This window comes from Ranitomeya variabilis, chromosome 3 (genome assembly GCF_051348905.1).
Source record: "Ranitomeya variabilis isolate aRanVar5 chromosome 3, aRanVar5.hap1, whole genome shotgun sequence".
In the NCBI taxonomy this organism is placed as follows: domain Eukaryota; kingdom Metazoa; phylum Chordata; class Amphibia; order Anura; family Dendrobatidae; genus Ranitomeya; species Ranitomeya variabilis.
The window spans coordinates 205,952,341-205,967,416 of record NC_135234.1 but is presented as its reverse complement, the minus strand read 5'-3'; the positions used below and the strand labels follow the sequence as shown (position 1 = coordinate 205,967,416).

The window sequence follows — 15,076 nt, the reverse complement described above, 5'->3', positions numbered from 1 at the left end:
TCCTTAGACCAACATCAACTGAGCCCTCCAATATCGGCAGGCTCGGCCAGCCGTCTAATGTGTACGGAGGTCTACCGACTCTTCACCAAGAGATGAAGTCACCAGAAATAATGATCCAGCATTTCCAATTTTTGGCTATTAATCCTTTGGTTCTCGGTGAGATAAGCCTCGAGCAGGAGTCTCTGGTCCCTCCCCTGCATCGGGTCTTTCTTTCAGACTCATGCAGCCAACTCTTACTTCCTTTCTTAAGGTCAGGTCATCATTCACAGTCTCAGACTTCAATTGATAGTAAGACATTAAATTCTATGTGAGCTGGCTGGTCACCACTACGGTTATATGGTGGAAGAGAAAGGCTGGAGCAATGCCGAAACCGGCAGAAAACCACCCCAGGTTAGTATTTTAATGCGCACTGTACATATATTACCGATCGCTAATGGATGGCGGTGAGAAGCTCGATTGGTATTTTAATCCATTTGTAGTCCGATTAAGTTTACAAATGATGGTCCAAAAAGGTCACTTTTCGTTGAGCATAAGGCTTTGCTTTTTTGCAGGTTAAGCTTTTGGGTGCCATTTTAAACTATACTTACAATTGCTTGGATTTCCTTCCATGTTTAAAACGTACTGAAAATGTAATCTGCTCCTCAAAATTAAAATTTCGCCCTAGTGTTTAGTGTCTCAGATTGGGAAAATTAGAGACTGTGAGCCCAACTGGGAACAGGACAGTCTCTGTGCAGCACTACAGAATATACTGACGATATTTCAGCAATGGGAAGTAAATACGAGTTTTTCATTCAAATCATTATACATGTCACCACTAAAAAACCAGGTAATCGCCCTTAGCTGAGCATTCATATACGGCAGGCACAACCAAGACAAGGAGATACTGGCCTCAAATTCTAAGGAAATTCAGAATACCGCAAAACACCTTTTTAATTTAGTATGCAAAATTTAGAAAAAGTAACAAAAACACAACAATGGATGTTTACCGTTGATTGTTAATCCATTGAATGGCTCTTGGATTGGGACGTGAATTTGAGACTGGCTTATATCTTCCTCGTCATATTCCTCATCATCCCATGGTGACGATCCAGTTGAACCTGTAGGATGGAACAGACTTTAGATTGATCGGTAATATAGTAAATTTACATGGACATAATCTTCGGCATCGTGTGGACTGAATCGGCATTAGTGCCAGTGCGTTCATTATTGTCCTGTCTACACAAGGCGAGATGCTGCCAGATACAATAGATATGTTTACATGGTTGCAAACTAATCGGGATAGGTTAAAAGGGCCTTACGTATCTAGTTGCTTCGTCTCGTTACATCCAATATTTGGGAACTTTCTTTTTTTGTTCAAAACTGCTCATACATGAGTTTTTTTCTGATGGCCATTTTCCCGATTCTCATCATTTATGGTTCGTTTGTAAAGGTTGCTTTTTTTTTTTGGGACCACATAGCAATAAGTTAAAATGACAGATAGCTAATCGATCTGTGCCTTGATCTGTGGTCTGAACTTTTATTAAAGGGGTTGTCTGGTACTTTAAAATTGATGGTCTATCTTTGGGATAGGTCAACAAGGTCTGATCGGTGGGAGTGCGACACCCAGGACCACTGCTGATCAGCTGTTCCTGATGTTGGTGCTCAATTAAGGAGCTGCACGGCTCTGTTGATGGAATAGTGATCACGGCCGGCTTCTGCACATCCGTGCCGATTCATTTCAATAGGGGGTGAATTTGCAGTACCTGGCCACAGCCACTATACAGTAGATGGAGCTGTGTAGCTCCGTAACCGAACAGTTCCAGTCACCACCGGGAACAGCTGATCGGCGGGGGTCCCGAATGTCACACCTCCCACCGATTAGATATCGATGACCCATTATAAAAAATACACCATCAATGTTAAAGTCCCAGAAAATCTCTTTAATGCTATGAAAAGTTATTCATGTGATTCTCTAACAGCCAAACAAAAAAAATTCCAGATCAACTCAGATTTTGACCTCACATCGGCACTGGTCACACTTGCTGGTTTCAAGAAAAGGTGCCAAAGGGCTTTCTAGTGTATAGCCAGATTTACCATATTGGACCACGTGTAGGCAAATGGCTACTATGTGTAATTATGACGCCCTTACCCTAATGTGGATCATGAAGAGTGATATTTAATTCACAGTTTTACAGAATATACCAGAATATACAGTTTAGGGCTCTTTCTGAAGGACTCAAAAACTGATGTTGATTTTACCTGGCATGACTGCATGGCTTGCACACACACAGTAAACATCTCTAAGCTAATTTGTTCTGGAACAGTCTTCTAAAGGGATTAGTGTTCTGGCAGATTGTATATTCACTTGCTTTTCAGTTGCCATGACTATCTAACAGCATGCTCCATTTTCTACACAAATAAATACAATACATATTTAAAACGTTGGAGAACAATGTATGAATTTAAAGGGTTATTTCCCCAAAAATCCCTAGGTGACCCCCTATGTATAATATATAATGTACTAATTGCTGGTCATCTGACCACTTGGACCCCAGTGATACAGAGACCCTGGCTCCGGAACCCCAAGAACAAGGCTCTGCAGCTACTTCCCGAGTGCCTAGCCTCAGCGTCAGTCATTGCCTATGGGACTGCTGCAAAAAGCTGAGCTTTGCACTTGGCTGTCCCATAGACAATGAATGGATTGAATAACGAAATTGTGCACCTCCGCTCCATCCAAGGGGTTCCCTAATATCAGGGTAGTTGGTAGTTCTTTTCTTACCTGGGTTAATGATGGCTCCTTGAGACTGAGGTATGTCACAAACCTCATAGATTTTGATAGGATTCATAGGAACTTCTTTAGTGCCATCATAAATGAGTTTGAACTCCCGACTCTTGTTAAGGGCACAGCGGAGTTGGGCCTTCCATTTGGCTGGATCAGGATCATCCGCTCCTTCATGATATTTGCCTGTCTCTACAGCCCATGCCTACGAACAGAAATCAGTGACCATTTCAGTATGTTAGATCAAGAAGCTCTATGGCGGGTTCTGTGATCACTGGGCCTGACAAAAGGCAGTGTCAACAATTTATCTTTAATTGAGGCTGAAATCAAACCCAAGTTTTGTTCTATGAGAGATGCTGACGTATTGTTTGGATTATTGACAGATCTCTGAATTAGGGTGCGCTCACATCTGCGTTTAAACTCGGCGAGTGCAATGTGAGGAAACCTCGCATTGCACTCGCTACAATGTTAATAACTGTGTCAGTATTGTAAGATTGCACTTACTGAGTGTATTGGGGGACACTCGCTTGGCACAGGATTCAAGCACTTAGGCACGGTTTTTCTACTTAACCAGTCCACATGGTTTATTATGGCATCATAAACCTGATTATGCACAGTTCATCATATACACTTCATAGAACACAATAGGCAACAACCGGTGACATTAAGTTGCAGCTTTATCTTTAGACGCTTCATATTCGGCTTTATATCACGGACACTAAACATGCTGGACCTCACTTTGTCCAGTTACCATGGGTGTCCGAACGCCGAACAGTTCATCAATGTCCCTAGTCATATAGCGCACATGACATTGGGTCGCGGTCTCTAAACACACTGATCCTTATCTGACCAGTTGCCGTGGGTGACCGCACAGCACCCCATAAGCTGGGTTACCTTCTAGGAGCTCCTGCTCCATACTCTGACTCCTGTCAGTAATCACTCTCTCTCAGGGAAGCTGCCGAACTGGGAACACTGTCCCGGGCAATGCCTTGCTCGCCTGGCCACCTGACAGTCCAGATCGTCAGACAGGCTGTTGCTTCCCCAAACGCAGTGCCATCACTGATTCTGCACACGCGTCCTCTCTGTGCGCTATTCAGGATGTCCATCCCCATCTGGGACCATCCAACACACAGGCCCCCCAGGTCCAAGGCCTCCACCATGTGCTCTTCAGGGATCTAGTCCTACTCCCAGGACCTCCCAACACAGAGACCCTCCAGGACCTGGCACACAGACCACTCAGGTCCATCCATCTTTTCCCATGTGACCACATGGTCACATTATATACTTGTAGCCACTCCCATAGGTGGGAAGTGTGTGTGGCTAGTTCAACTATTACAACTACAGATATGCCTATCCTGAGGAGCACATGCAGCGCCCCCTAGCTGTAACAGGTGTCACTGCATCACAGTATTCATCTGCGAGTTTTTCCTCACCTAGAATTGGCGTGAGGAAAAATTTGCAGCATGCTGCATGAAACGGATGAGACACAAATGAAAGTCATTTTATTTTTGGAGTCCTCCATTTTAAATAACCAGTAAAGGCTTAGTAGGCAGCTGTGAGTTGATATTAATAGCCTGGGAAGCTCCATGTTTATTACCCCCTTCCCAGGCTATAAACATCAGCCCCCAGCTGTCTTCTTTCCCTCAGCTGATTAAGAATTATATGGATGACTTAATTTTTTAATTATTACCTAAATACATGTATAGTAAACTATTCACGCACTCCACTGATTATATATCTCACTGACATATTTCTATTAGTGATGACAAACGTGCTTGGGTAACATCTTATCTGAGCATCTGGCAGTGCTCGTATATTATGTTTGAGTCCCTGCGGCTGCATGATTTGCGGCTGTTAGACAGCCTCAACACATGTGGGGATTGCCTGTTTGTTACGCAATCCCTACATGTGTTGAGGCTGTCTAACCGCAAATCATGAGGCTGCAGGAACTCGTACATAATATACGAGCACTGCCAGATGCTCGGATAACACCCGAGTGTGCTCGGATAAGATCACGTTTGCTCATCACTAATTTCCAACTATGTATTTATCTATATCTGTATATAGGACTGATTAATTCAAAAACCAGCTTGAAATGACAGAATTACTGTATGTAAAAGCCGATGTTAAAACTGCATTGCATACACATGTCATATGGGTGCTAGGTGAGGGAAAAACGCACACTCGCATGGCATATGGATGCTAGGTGGGACTAGGTGATAAAAAAAAACAAAACACACACACACACACACACACACACACGACACTAGCATGTCTCCAACTTTTCTGGCTGAGAATCTCAGCTACTTTTTATAAGCAGATGTGAACGAACCCTTAAGGCCCCGTCTCACATAGCGATTTACCAACGATCACGACCAGCGATACGACCTGGCCGTGATCGTTGGTAAGTCGCTGTGTGGTCGCTGGGGAGCTGTCACACAGACAGCTCTCTCCAGCGACCAACGATCAGGGGAACGACTTCGGCATCGTTGAAACTGTCTTCAATGATGCCGAAGTCCCCCTGCAGCACCCGGGTAACCAGGGTAAACATCGGGTTACTAAGCGCAGGGCCGCGCTTAGTAACCCGATTTTTTTTTTGGTAACCAGGGTAAACATCGGGTTACTAAGCGCAGGGCCGCGCTTAGTAACCCGATGTTTACCCTGGTTACCAAAAAAAACAAACAGAACATACTCACCATCTGATGTCCGTCAGGTCCCTTGCCGTCTGCTTCCTGCTCTGAGTGCCACCGTACAGTGAGAGCAGAGCGCAGCGGTGACGTCACTGCTGTGCTGCGCTCTCACTGTACGGCGGCACTCAGAGCAGGAAGCAGACGGCAAGGGACCTGACGGACATCAGATGGTGAGTATGTACTGTTTTTTTTTTTTTTTTACATTTACGCTGGTAACCAGGGTAAACATCAGGTTACTAAGCGCGGCCCTGCGCTTAGTAACCCGATGTTTACCCTGGTTACCAGTGAAGACATCGCTGGATCGGTGTCACACACACCGATTCAGCGATGTCAGCGGGACCTCAACGACCAAAAAAAGGTCCAGGCCATTCCGACACAACCAGCGATCTCGCAGCAGGGGCCTGATCGCTGGTACGTGTCACACATAGCGAGATCGCTATGGAGGTCGCTGTTGCGTCACAAAACTTGTGACTCAGCAGCGATCTCGCTAGCGATCTCGCTATGTGTGACGGGGCCTTTAGGCCGAGGTCACACTACCGTAGAATACGGACGAGTGTTAATCTATGGGGCAGCTAACATCACCGTTTTTTTTTCTCGGCCGTATTGTACATGCGAGTGAAATCGCAGCATGCTGCGATTGTCACCAACACTCGGCGCACTCGCATCCATATAAGCCTATGGGTGCAGGTGACACAGCGCACATCACTCAGATATCATCCGAGTGATGTGCGATATACGCTGACCCCGGCAATGGAGGAGATCAAGAAATTCATTTCTCCGCAGCTGTGCTCCGATCCTCCCTGTGCGAGAGGCTTGGAGCACAAACGCATGACACTCGGCTCTGGATTGCAGCAGAGTAAGAGCCGAGGGTCATTAGCATATCACATCCGATGCTCGGCCTTAGGGTACTGTCACACAGTGGCACTTTTGATCGCTACGACGGTACGATCCGTGACGTTCCAGTGATATCCATACGATATCGCTGCGTCTGACACGCAGCAGCGATCAGGGACCCCGCTGAGAATCGTACGTTGTAGCAGATCGTTTGGAACTTTCTTTCGTCGCTGGATCTCCCGCTGTCATCGTTGGATCGGTGTGTGTGACATCTATCCAACGATGCGTTCGCTTGTAACCAGGGTAAACATCGGGTTACTAAGCGCAGGGCCGCGCTTAGCAACCCGATGTTTACCCTGGTTACCATCGTAAAAGTAAAAAAACAAACCGTACATACTCACATTCCGGTGTCCGTCAGGTCCCTTGCCGTCTGCTTCCCGCTCTGACTGACTGCCGGCCGGAATGTAAGAGCAGAGCACAGCGGTGACGTCACCGCTGTGCTCTGCTTTCACTTTACGGCGGCACTCAGTCAGAGCGGGAAGCAGACTGCAAGGGACCTGACGGACACCGGAATGTGAGTATGTACGGGTTTTTTTTTTTTTCACTTTTACGATGGTAACCAGGGTAAACATCGGGTTACTAAGCGCAGCCCTGCGCTTAGTAACCCGATGTTTACCCTGGTTACCCGGGGCCTTCGGCATCGTTGGTCGCTGGAGAGCGGTCTGTGTGACAGCTCTCCAGCGACCACACAACGACTTTCCAACGATCATGGCCAGGTCGTATCGCTGGTCGTGATCGTTGGAAAGTTGCAGAGTGTGACAGTACCCTTAGGGTACCGTCACACAGTACCATTTACATCGCTACGACGGCACGATTCGTGACGTCGTAGCATCGTATGATTATCGCTCCAGCGTCGTAGACTGCGGTCACACGTTGCAATTACGGCGCTGGAGCGATGCCGAAGTCCCCGGGTAACCAGGGTAAACATCGGGTAACTAAGCGCAGGGCCGCGCTTAGTAACCCGATGTTTACCATGGTTACCAGCGTAAACGTAAAAAAAACCAAACAGTACATACTTACATTCCGGTGTCTGTCCCCCGGCGTTCTGCTTCTCTCCACTGTGTAAGCGCCATAGCCGGAAAGCACAGCGGTGACGTCACCACGTCACCGCTGTGCTCGCTTTCCGGCTTGCCGGCGCTCACAGTGCAGAGAAGCTGAGACGCCGGAGGACAGACACCGGAATGTGAGTATGTACTGTTTGTTTTTTTTACGTTTACGCTGGTAACCACGGTAAACATCGTGTTACTAAGCGCGGCCCTGCGCTTAGTAACCCGATGTTTACCCTGGTTACAAGCGAACACATCGCTGGATCGCTGTCACACACAACGATCCAGCGATGTCAGCGGGTGATCAAGCGACGAAAGAAAGTTCCATACGATCTGCTACGACGTACGATTCTCAGCAGGGTCCCTGATCGCTGCTGCGTGTCAGACACTGCGATATCGTATGGATATCGCTAGAACGTCACGAATCGTACCGTCGTAGCAATCAAAATGGCACTGTGTGACGGTACCCTTAGTTGAATTCTCTTCAATATCTTTGTGTATGTAATCTACAGTGTAAAAAAAAAAAAAAAAATAGTGATAGACATTCTATGTGTTCTTCAATTTACATTGTTGCAAGACTGATAATGCAACTGATTATCAGCACTGTACACCTTTGAAACAATTGCTCGCTTCTTTGATTTTTTTTTCTATTACCAAATTATAGATTAATGGTGTAGAATTGTTTGCCTAGGAGAAGGTTTGTTAGACTAGCACTTTCTTTACCCCACCATGTGCTTTTCTAGGCTAAACACAGATTAGGAGGACAGGTGAAGAATAGCGTCTGGGTAAACACCTTGTCCAGAAGAATGAGCCCGATCAGCTCCTCCTTTAGCTCCTCCTTTCACTTAAATGAGGTTTATCCCGTTGTAAACATGTTCTAAGTAAAGATCTGATTACCATCTTTTTACCATTTAAAGCATGCTCAATGCATTCACCCATTACATGAAACAGTTTTCCAAATCAACAATGAACACTGGTTAGAAACGTCATTCTGATGACAAAGCCAAATGTGTGGCCAAACCACCATTTGCCATCTCATTCGACTCCCCCATACACAGGAGCGCTCGTTCTGCTGAGAGCTCTGGTGTTCTCTAGGAGAATGTCGCCGACTGACACGTCTCCCGGTGGCTTATCCCTGGGATCATAATGCGACAAATCTGACATGCGTAATCGAAATATCTCCTGACCATCAGTCATCCGGAGCAGCCATACATATTAAACAGTTGTCTGAACCAGTTGATATACTGTAGGCAGGATCATCCGACATTTGTTTAATTAATATAGAGGCCTTAAAGAGAATCTGTCAGTAAGGTGTTGAACCCTCCTAAGCCATCTATATGAGCATGTACGTCACAGGAAGCTGAATAAAATGATATCTTCAATCTCATGTCTTGTTCCAGACATATCCATGTTTTCTTATATATAAATGAGCTCCTCAAGATCACGGGCCGGACACTGATCAGCATGAGAATTTGTCATCAGAGCTTATTTTAGACAAAAAGGAGGCGTTACCAGTGCAAGACATGTAACTAATTGGAGATTTAGTTTTCATCGGCCTCAGCTGCATGATTTGCGACTGCTAGACAGCCTGAATACATGTGGGGGTTGCCTGTTTGTTAGGGAATGCCCACATGTATTCAGCCTGTCTAGAAGCCGCAAATCATGCAGTTGCGGCAACAAAAACTTAAAGCTCACAAATACTCCGAGAACACCCGAGCAACGAGTATATTCGCTCATCACTAGTAACTAACACAGCCCAGTAACACTGAACTTTATCTGATAATAACACGTTTGTATCTGTAGCTCTCACAGCTCTGCTGTATCAGCTGACAGAGAGCTGGAAGCTGAAGCACTAGGAGGAACCTGCAGATGTGTAAGGTATAATCACACCACTCTGCTGTGAGATCATGTGATCAGAGAGCAGCCATAACATACCACATTGGTAACAACCCCTTTTATTTAAAAGCTCTGGAGACAGATTCTCATGCAGACCAGTGTCCAGCCCAAAGCCTGGAACAGCTCTTTTACATATAAGAAAAGTGTGGATATTTCTGGAATAAAACATTGGTTTGGTAATATTTTATTAAGCTTCCTATGACCTACATGCCCTTATAGTCCGCCTAAGAGGGTTGATACTACAGAAAGAGTCCCTTTTTCGTACATGAAAAACATTGTCCTGTGCTACATTACAGGTGCTGCCACCCCCAAAAAATGGTATTCGTGTTTTTTTTATGTATGCACAACCAATTGAAACCCTCTTGTAGGCCGTTTGTTGGAAGCATGTCAGTTTCAGCCATGTTCAGGGGATTCATTTTTATTTGGAACGTTATCACTAACCTTGAATATTGTGTTCTCCTCTTCATGCTGAGGACTGTGACGTGTTGCATGCTTCCATGGGATTTGAAACCTCTTGGCATCTCTGTCCAACCAAGACAGACCAGGATACATTCCGCTGTCCACCTGAGACACCAGCCATGGCTTTAGACGAACACGACGAGGGTGCAGGGCCATTTTCTGCAATAAAGAAACCAATATTGAGATGTTTGGTGTCAAGTAAACCTAATATTTACTGTCTGTGGAGATGGAATTCCATCATAGGAATGCCAACAGCAATCAAGGTCAACTAAGAATAGATTATTACGATATAATGTATGTCTCTTCCTGATTAATTCTGCTTCAGCCAATAATTTACTGCAGCCTTTCATCTTTGTCACTGAACAAATATTTACCTGGGTCATGAATTCCAGAACATCTATTAGATGACTTTGCCCTCTCACACATCAAACCGGTCTAAGAAGGTATCAAATACCAGATACAAGTTCTTCTGTGTCACTTTAGAGTCTTCTAAAGGAGCCTAACACCTTGGACCTAGGTCAATCAAGTTCAACCTTTCTCCACCAATTACCTGAAAAAGTATTCTGCCATCTCACCTGCCCCCTTTCTCAAATACATGGCTGCTTAGCCAGGTTAAAGGGAAGTCTATGAAAATCACAGAATGCTGAGCAAGCTGCTCTCATATGTTTCTGGAACTTCCATCTACGGTACATCAAAAGAAAGGTGGCCACCTCTTTATTGACTTGTATAGTGAGCGCACTGGCCTAAATCAGCAAGACAGTGTCAAATGACTCATGGTGTCCCAATAGTCATTAAAGAGGGACTTGCTCCTACCACAGGATTTTATGGCAGATCCCTTCAAAGTTTAATTTCTTTAATTTTTCAATTTAAAGGAGTAGAGCAAGATTAGAAGAAGGTGTCCACTTCTTTATCCACAATCGATAGTTCTTGTTTTGCCTTCTACACAAATATTTCATCTGGTTTACCACAAATGTTAAGGCCCCCATACACATTAATGTCGGCATAATCCACCGATATTGGATGACCGTCTGATAAATATGGGTGTCTGAAGGATCCGGCTTTCTGAATTTCAGAAGTTGATCCTTTAGGTCTATCTGGAGATAAGGCAATGTCTTAAGAGAGTAGTGGAGTCTCTCTTCCAGAAAATACAGGAGTGCTTGGTGTAGCGGAGTGGCTCTGTTTTGGTAGATTTGGGAGAGAGTGTCAGCCAAACAATCATATGGCCTGTGTATGGGGACATTTATAGGAGTTTGCCCCCCAAAAAATTATATGGGTTTTAGACACAGTCCAATAAAAGGTCCCCATCACACACACGTATGTATAGGAAAGGTATGTATGTAAATTAGCCATTAACAGGAGCATGTAACCTTTGGAAACACATGAAATTCAGGTTTCAGAACGCAAAGTTCTATGGAAAACAGATGAAAGGTAAAGAAGTACACCCCCAATGTCCTTTGATGTTTTCAAGTGGTAAACTGAAGGAAACGTGCAATTAACTATTTACTGCACTTCAATAACCTGGACCCTCAAATTAATAACAGGGAAAATATACAGCTCTTGACTAAAAGACTATAGAAATTTGGTCTTTAATGCAGATCATAGGAAGCTTTGTACACAAGCTTAAGGGGGTTTAAAGGGGATACAATTTATTTCTAAAATGGCTAGAACTGGTTAGAAATTAAATAAAATGCTCCAGTTCTGCCAGTTACTCGGTCCCTGCTGGTCTCTACTTCTTGGTTCATGTTCACACAGAGGGAATGCCTTCTCGGCCAGTCCTATTGTGGAGTCAGGTCACCAATGCAGGCATTTATTGGTTGTGAGGGAATTTCCAGTGCGACGAAAGGGAACCAGGAAGTGGAAACCAGTAAAGGTAGAAACAGAAGCGAAGGATGAGCATTACTTCGTCTGAGCTCTTCTAGGAAATAATATTCTACTGAGAAGTGAAACATTCCACTTTTTTTTTTTTTAAATGACACGCTACCTCAACGATATCTGGATTTTTGTGCCCATATTCATATTTTGCAGGACATAAAAAAATACAGAAAACTTGCATAACTTGGGTAGTAATATGTGGTGATATCTGCATGTACTTTGTTTCAAGGCTGTGTTCCCACACTGTGGTCATGTTGTGGTTTCAGATGTCATTTTTACAAAACAGGTTTGGTCTAAACTGTAAAACGAAGCTGGCAATACAAATGCAGATTCATTTATCCCATCACAGCAGGCTCCGCTGTGGCCTGTTGGTGCAGTCATGCAAGGCCCTTATTCACATCAAAAGCCCAAATTTAGAGTTCTGTGAAACAATGGTCCTTGTACAGACAGGCTGCAAGTCTCTCAACGGTTTCATTGATACTCATGAGGCTGTCGAATTTGGGTCAGGAGACCCGTGGCCAGTCCATACACCACAGTCCATACACCACAGTCCATACACGGATGTCTGAATTCGGCCTAAGGCTACAGCTTACCTTTTCCAGACAATTGCTGATGGCAGTAGCTTGCACCTGGCATGTTATCTATGCCGGCATACTTACTGGGGTTTTTGCTATAGGGAAATGCTTCAGAAAAATCCCAGTAGTGTTTTTCCTGAAGAGTCTTTTTTAGCATCTTTTATGTCGGCTGTGCGGGAGCGTCTTCCAAACAGAAGCCGCCAGAAGAACGGATCGGTGACTTAGTTATGCCATTTCCTGGCTTTTGAACTCTTAAGTGGTTAAAAGAAGCTGTGTGCACATACCAAAAAAAGTTTTTTTTTTCCAGGGCTAGACCCCCTTCACACATCCGTATAAACCCGGTACTGAAAAAAAAAAAAAAAAAAAAAAAAGCAGTACTGGTGTCATTCAGGGTTTTGGATCAGTGTGTCATCAGGAAAAAACAGCATTGCTGTCGCTGTCTCCAGGCATAGATCCCGTGAATGACGCACTGCACACAATTCATCCAGAGCTAAACTTTATGGTCCTCCATTATTTACTTAGCCAAATGAACAGTCACACACAATAAAAGCAAGGATTTGAATTGCTAATTCACGCAGTTTTTGGTTTATCCAATGTAATCCAAAACTAATTTCAACATCCCTCTCCCAGGACATGTTTCTTTAGTCAGTTCCTCAAGTCGGACGTTTGGCTTTCCAGTCTTGAACCGGGATTAAGAAGGGACAAATTCATTACGACTTCTCTTGGTGCATCCAAGTGCCGACATCAGAAACGTCCTCCGGTTTTGACTGGAGTTATTTTCTTACTTTTATGATTTAAGTTATAATGAAATATTGACTGTGTCCAGCCACATCCCAATTCACCAAGTTCTGCAGCATAAAAATACAGTTATATGTAAAAGTTTGGGCACCCCTATTAATCTTAAGCTCAATGTTTTATAAAAATTGTTTTTTTTGCAACAGCTATTTCAGTTTCATATATCTAATAACTGTTGGACTCAGTAATGTTTCTGCCTTGAAATGAGGTTTATTGTACTAACAGAAAATGTGCAATCTGCATTCAAACAAAATTTGACAGGTGCATAAGTATGGGCACCTCACGAGAAAAGTGTCATTAATATTTAGTAGATCCTCCTTTTGCAAAAATAACAGCCTCTAGTCGCTTCCTGTAGCTTTTAATGAGTTCCTGGATGAAGGTATTTTTGACCATTCCTCTTTACAAAACAATTCCAGTTCAGTTAAGTTTGATGGTGCCGAGCATGGACAGCCCTCTTCAAATGATCCCACAGATGTTCAATGATATTCAGGTCTGGGGACTGGGATGGCCATTCCAGAACAGTGTAATTGTTCCTCTGCATGAATGCCTGAGTAGATCTGGAGCGGTGTTTTGGATCATTGTCTTGCTGAAAGATCCATCCCCTGCGTAACTTCAACTTTGTCACTGATTCATGAACATTATTGTCAAGAATCTGCTGATACTGAGAGGAATCCATGCATCCCTCAACTTTAACAAGATACCCGGTGCCGGCATTGGCCACACAGCCCCAAAGCATGATGGAACCTCCACCAAATTTTACTGTGGGTAGCAAGTGTTTTTCTTGGAATGCTGTGTTTTTTTGCCGCCATGCATAACGCCTTTTTGTATGACCAAACAACTCAATCTTGGTTTCATCAGTCCACAGGACCTTCTTCCAAAAAGAAATTGGCTTCTCCAAATGTGATTTTGCACACCTCAGCCGACTGTTTGTGGCGTGTTTGCAGAAACGGCTTCTTTCGCATCACTCTCCTATACAGCTTCTCCTTGTGCAAAGTGCGTTGTATAGTTGACCGATGCACAGTGACACCATCTGCAGCAAGTTGATGCTGCAGCTCTCTGGAGATGGTCTGAGGATTGTCCTTGACTGATCTCACCATTCTTCTTCTCTGCCTTTCTGATGTTTTTCTTGGCCTGCCACCTCTGGCCTTAACAAGAACTGTACCTGTGTTCTTCCATTTCCTTACTATGTTCCTCACAGTAGAAATTGACAGGTTAAATCTCTGAGACAGCTTTTTGTATCCTTCCCCTGAACAACTATGTTGAATAATCTTTGTTTTCAGATCATTTGACAATTGTTTTGAGGAGCCCATGATGCCACTCTTCAGAGGAGATTCAAACAGGAGAACAACTTGCAAGTGGCCACTTTAAATAGCTTTTCTCATGATCGCATACACCTGGCTATGAAGTTCAAAGCTCAATGAGGTTACAAAACCAAAAAAAGTGCTTTAGTAAGTCAGTAAAAAGTAGGTAGGAGTATTTAAAACAAGAAAATGATAAGGGTGCCCATACTTACGCACCTGTCAAATTTTGTTTGAATGCAGATTGCACATTTTCTGTTAGTACAATAAACCTCATTTCAAGGCAGAAACATTACGGTGTCCAACAGTTATTAGATATATGAAACTGAAACAGCTGTTGCAAAAAAAACAATTTTTATAAAACATTAAGCTTAAGATTAATAGGGGTGCCTAAACTTTTTTATATAACTGTATTAATGGTCCAACTCATCAAGACTGACATCTCATATATCATACAGTGAGGGGTATGCAGGAGTAAGGTATGCCGAACTCATTAAGAGGGGAGAATTTGGGACATCTCATCAGTAGAAAGCGCCACTGTGCGCCTCATCAGAAACGTTACTCCAGTAGGGTAACATCTCTGGCGGTAGAAACACTACCACTTTTGATGAATTCGATGGGTGGGAATATAGTCACATCCAATCTTCTCCCCAGCTTTGCCAATGTTGGTGAGAACGCCAAAAGTTGCAAAATTTAGAGAGTGTAAACACTTTGATGAATCGGGGATTAGTTAGAAAGTTATGGTACGAGTTCAGGCGCAAACTGCTTGGTGAATTGACCCCTTATTTATAAC

At 43.9% G+C, this 15,076-nt stretch overlaps 1 protein-coding gene across 2 annotated transcripts in view; it reads right to left on the bottom strand.

The window, feature by feature from the left end:
• The window catches only part of IRF6 (interferon regulatory factor 6), a 29,538-nt gene that overhangs the window by 7,003 nt on the left and 7,459 nt on the right, over positions 1-15,076 (bottom strand). For both annotated transcript variants that reach the window (XM_077295015.1, XM_077295016.1), the window contains exons 2-4: positions 9,726-9,902; positions 2,759-2,963; positions 987-1,097 (exon numbers count right to left, since the gene is read on the bottom strand). In XM_077295015.1, coding sequence (XP_077151130.1) covers positions 987-1,097; positions 2,759-2,963; positions 9,726-9,899 — 490 coding nt within the window. In that variant the 5' untranslated portion in view covers positions 9,900-9,902. The remainder of the gene's footprint in view (positions 1-986; positions 1,098-2,758; positions 2,964-9,725; positions 9,903-15,076) is intronic.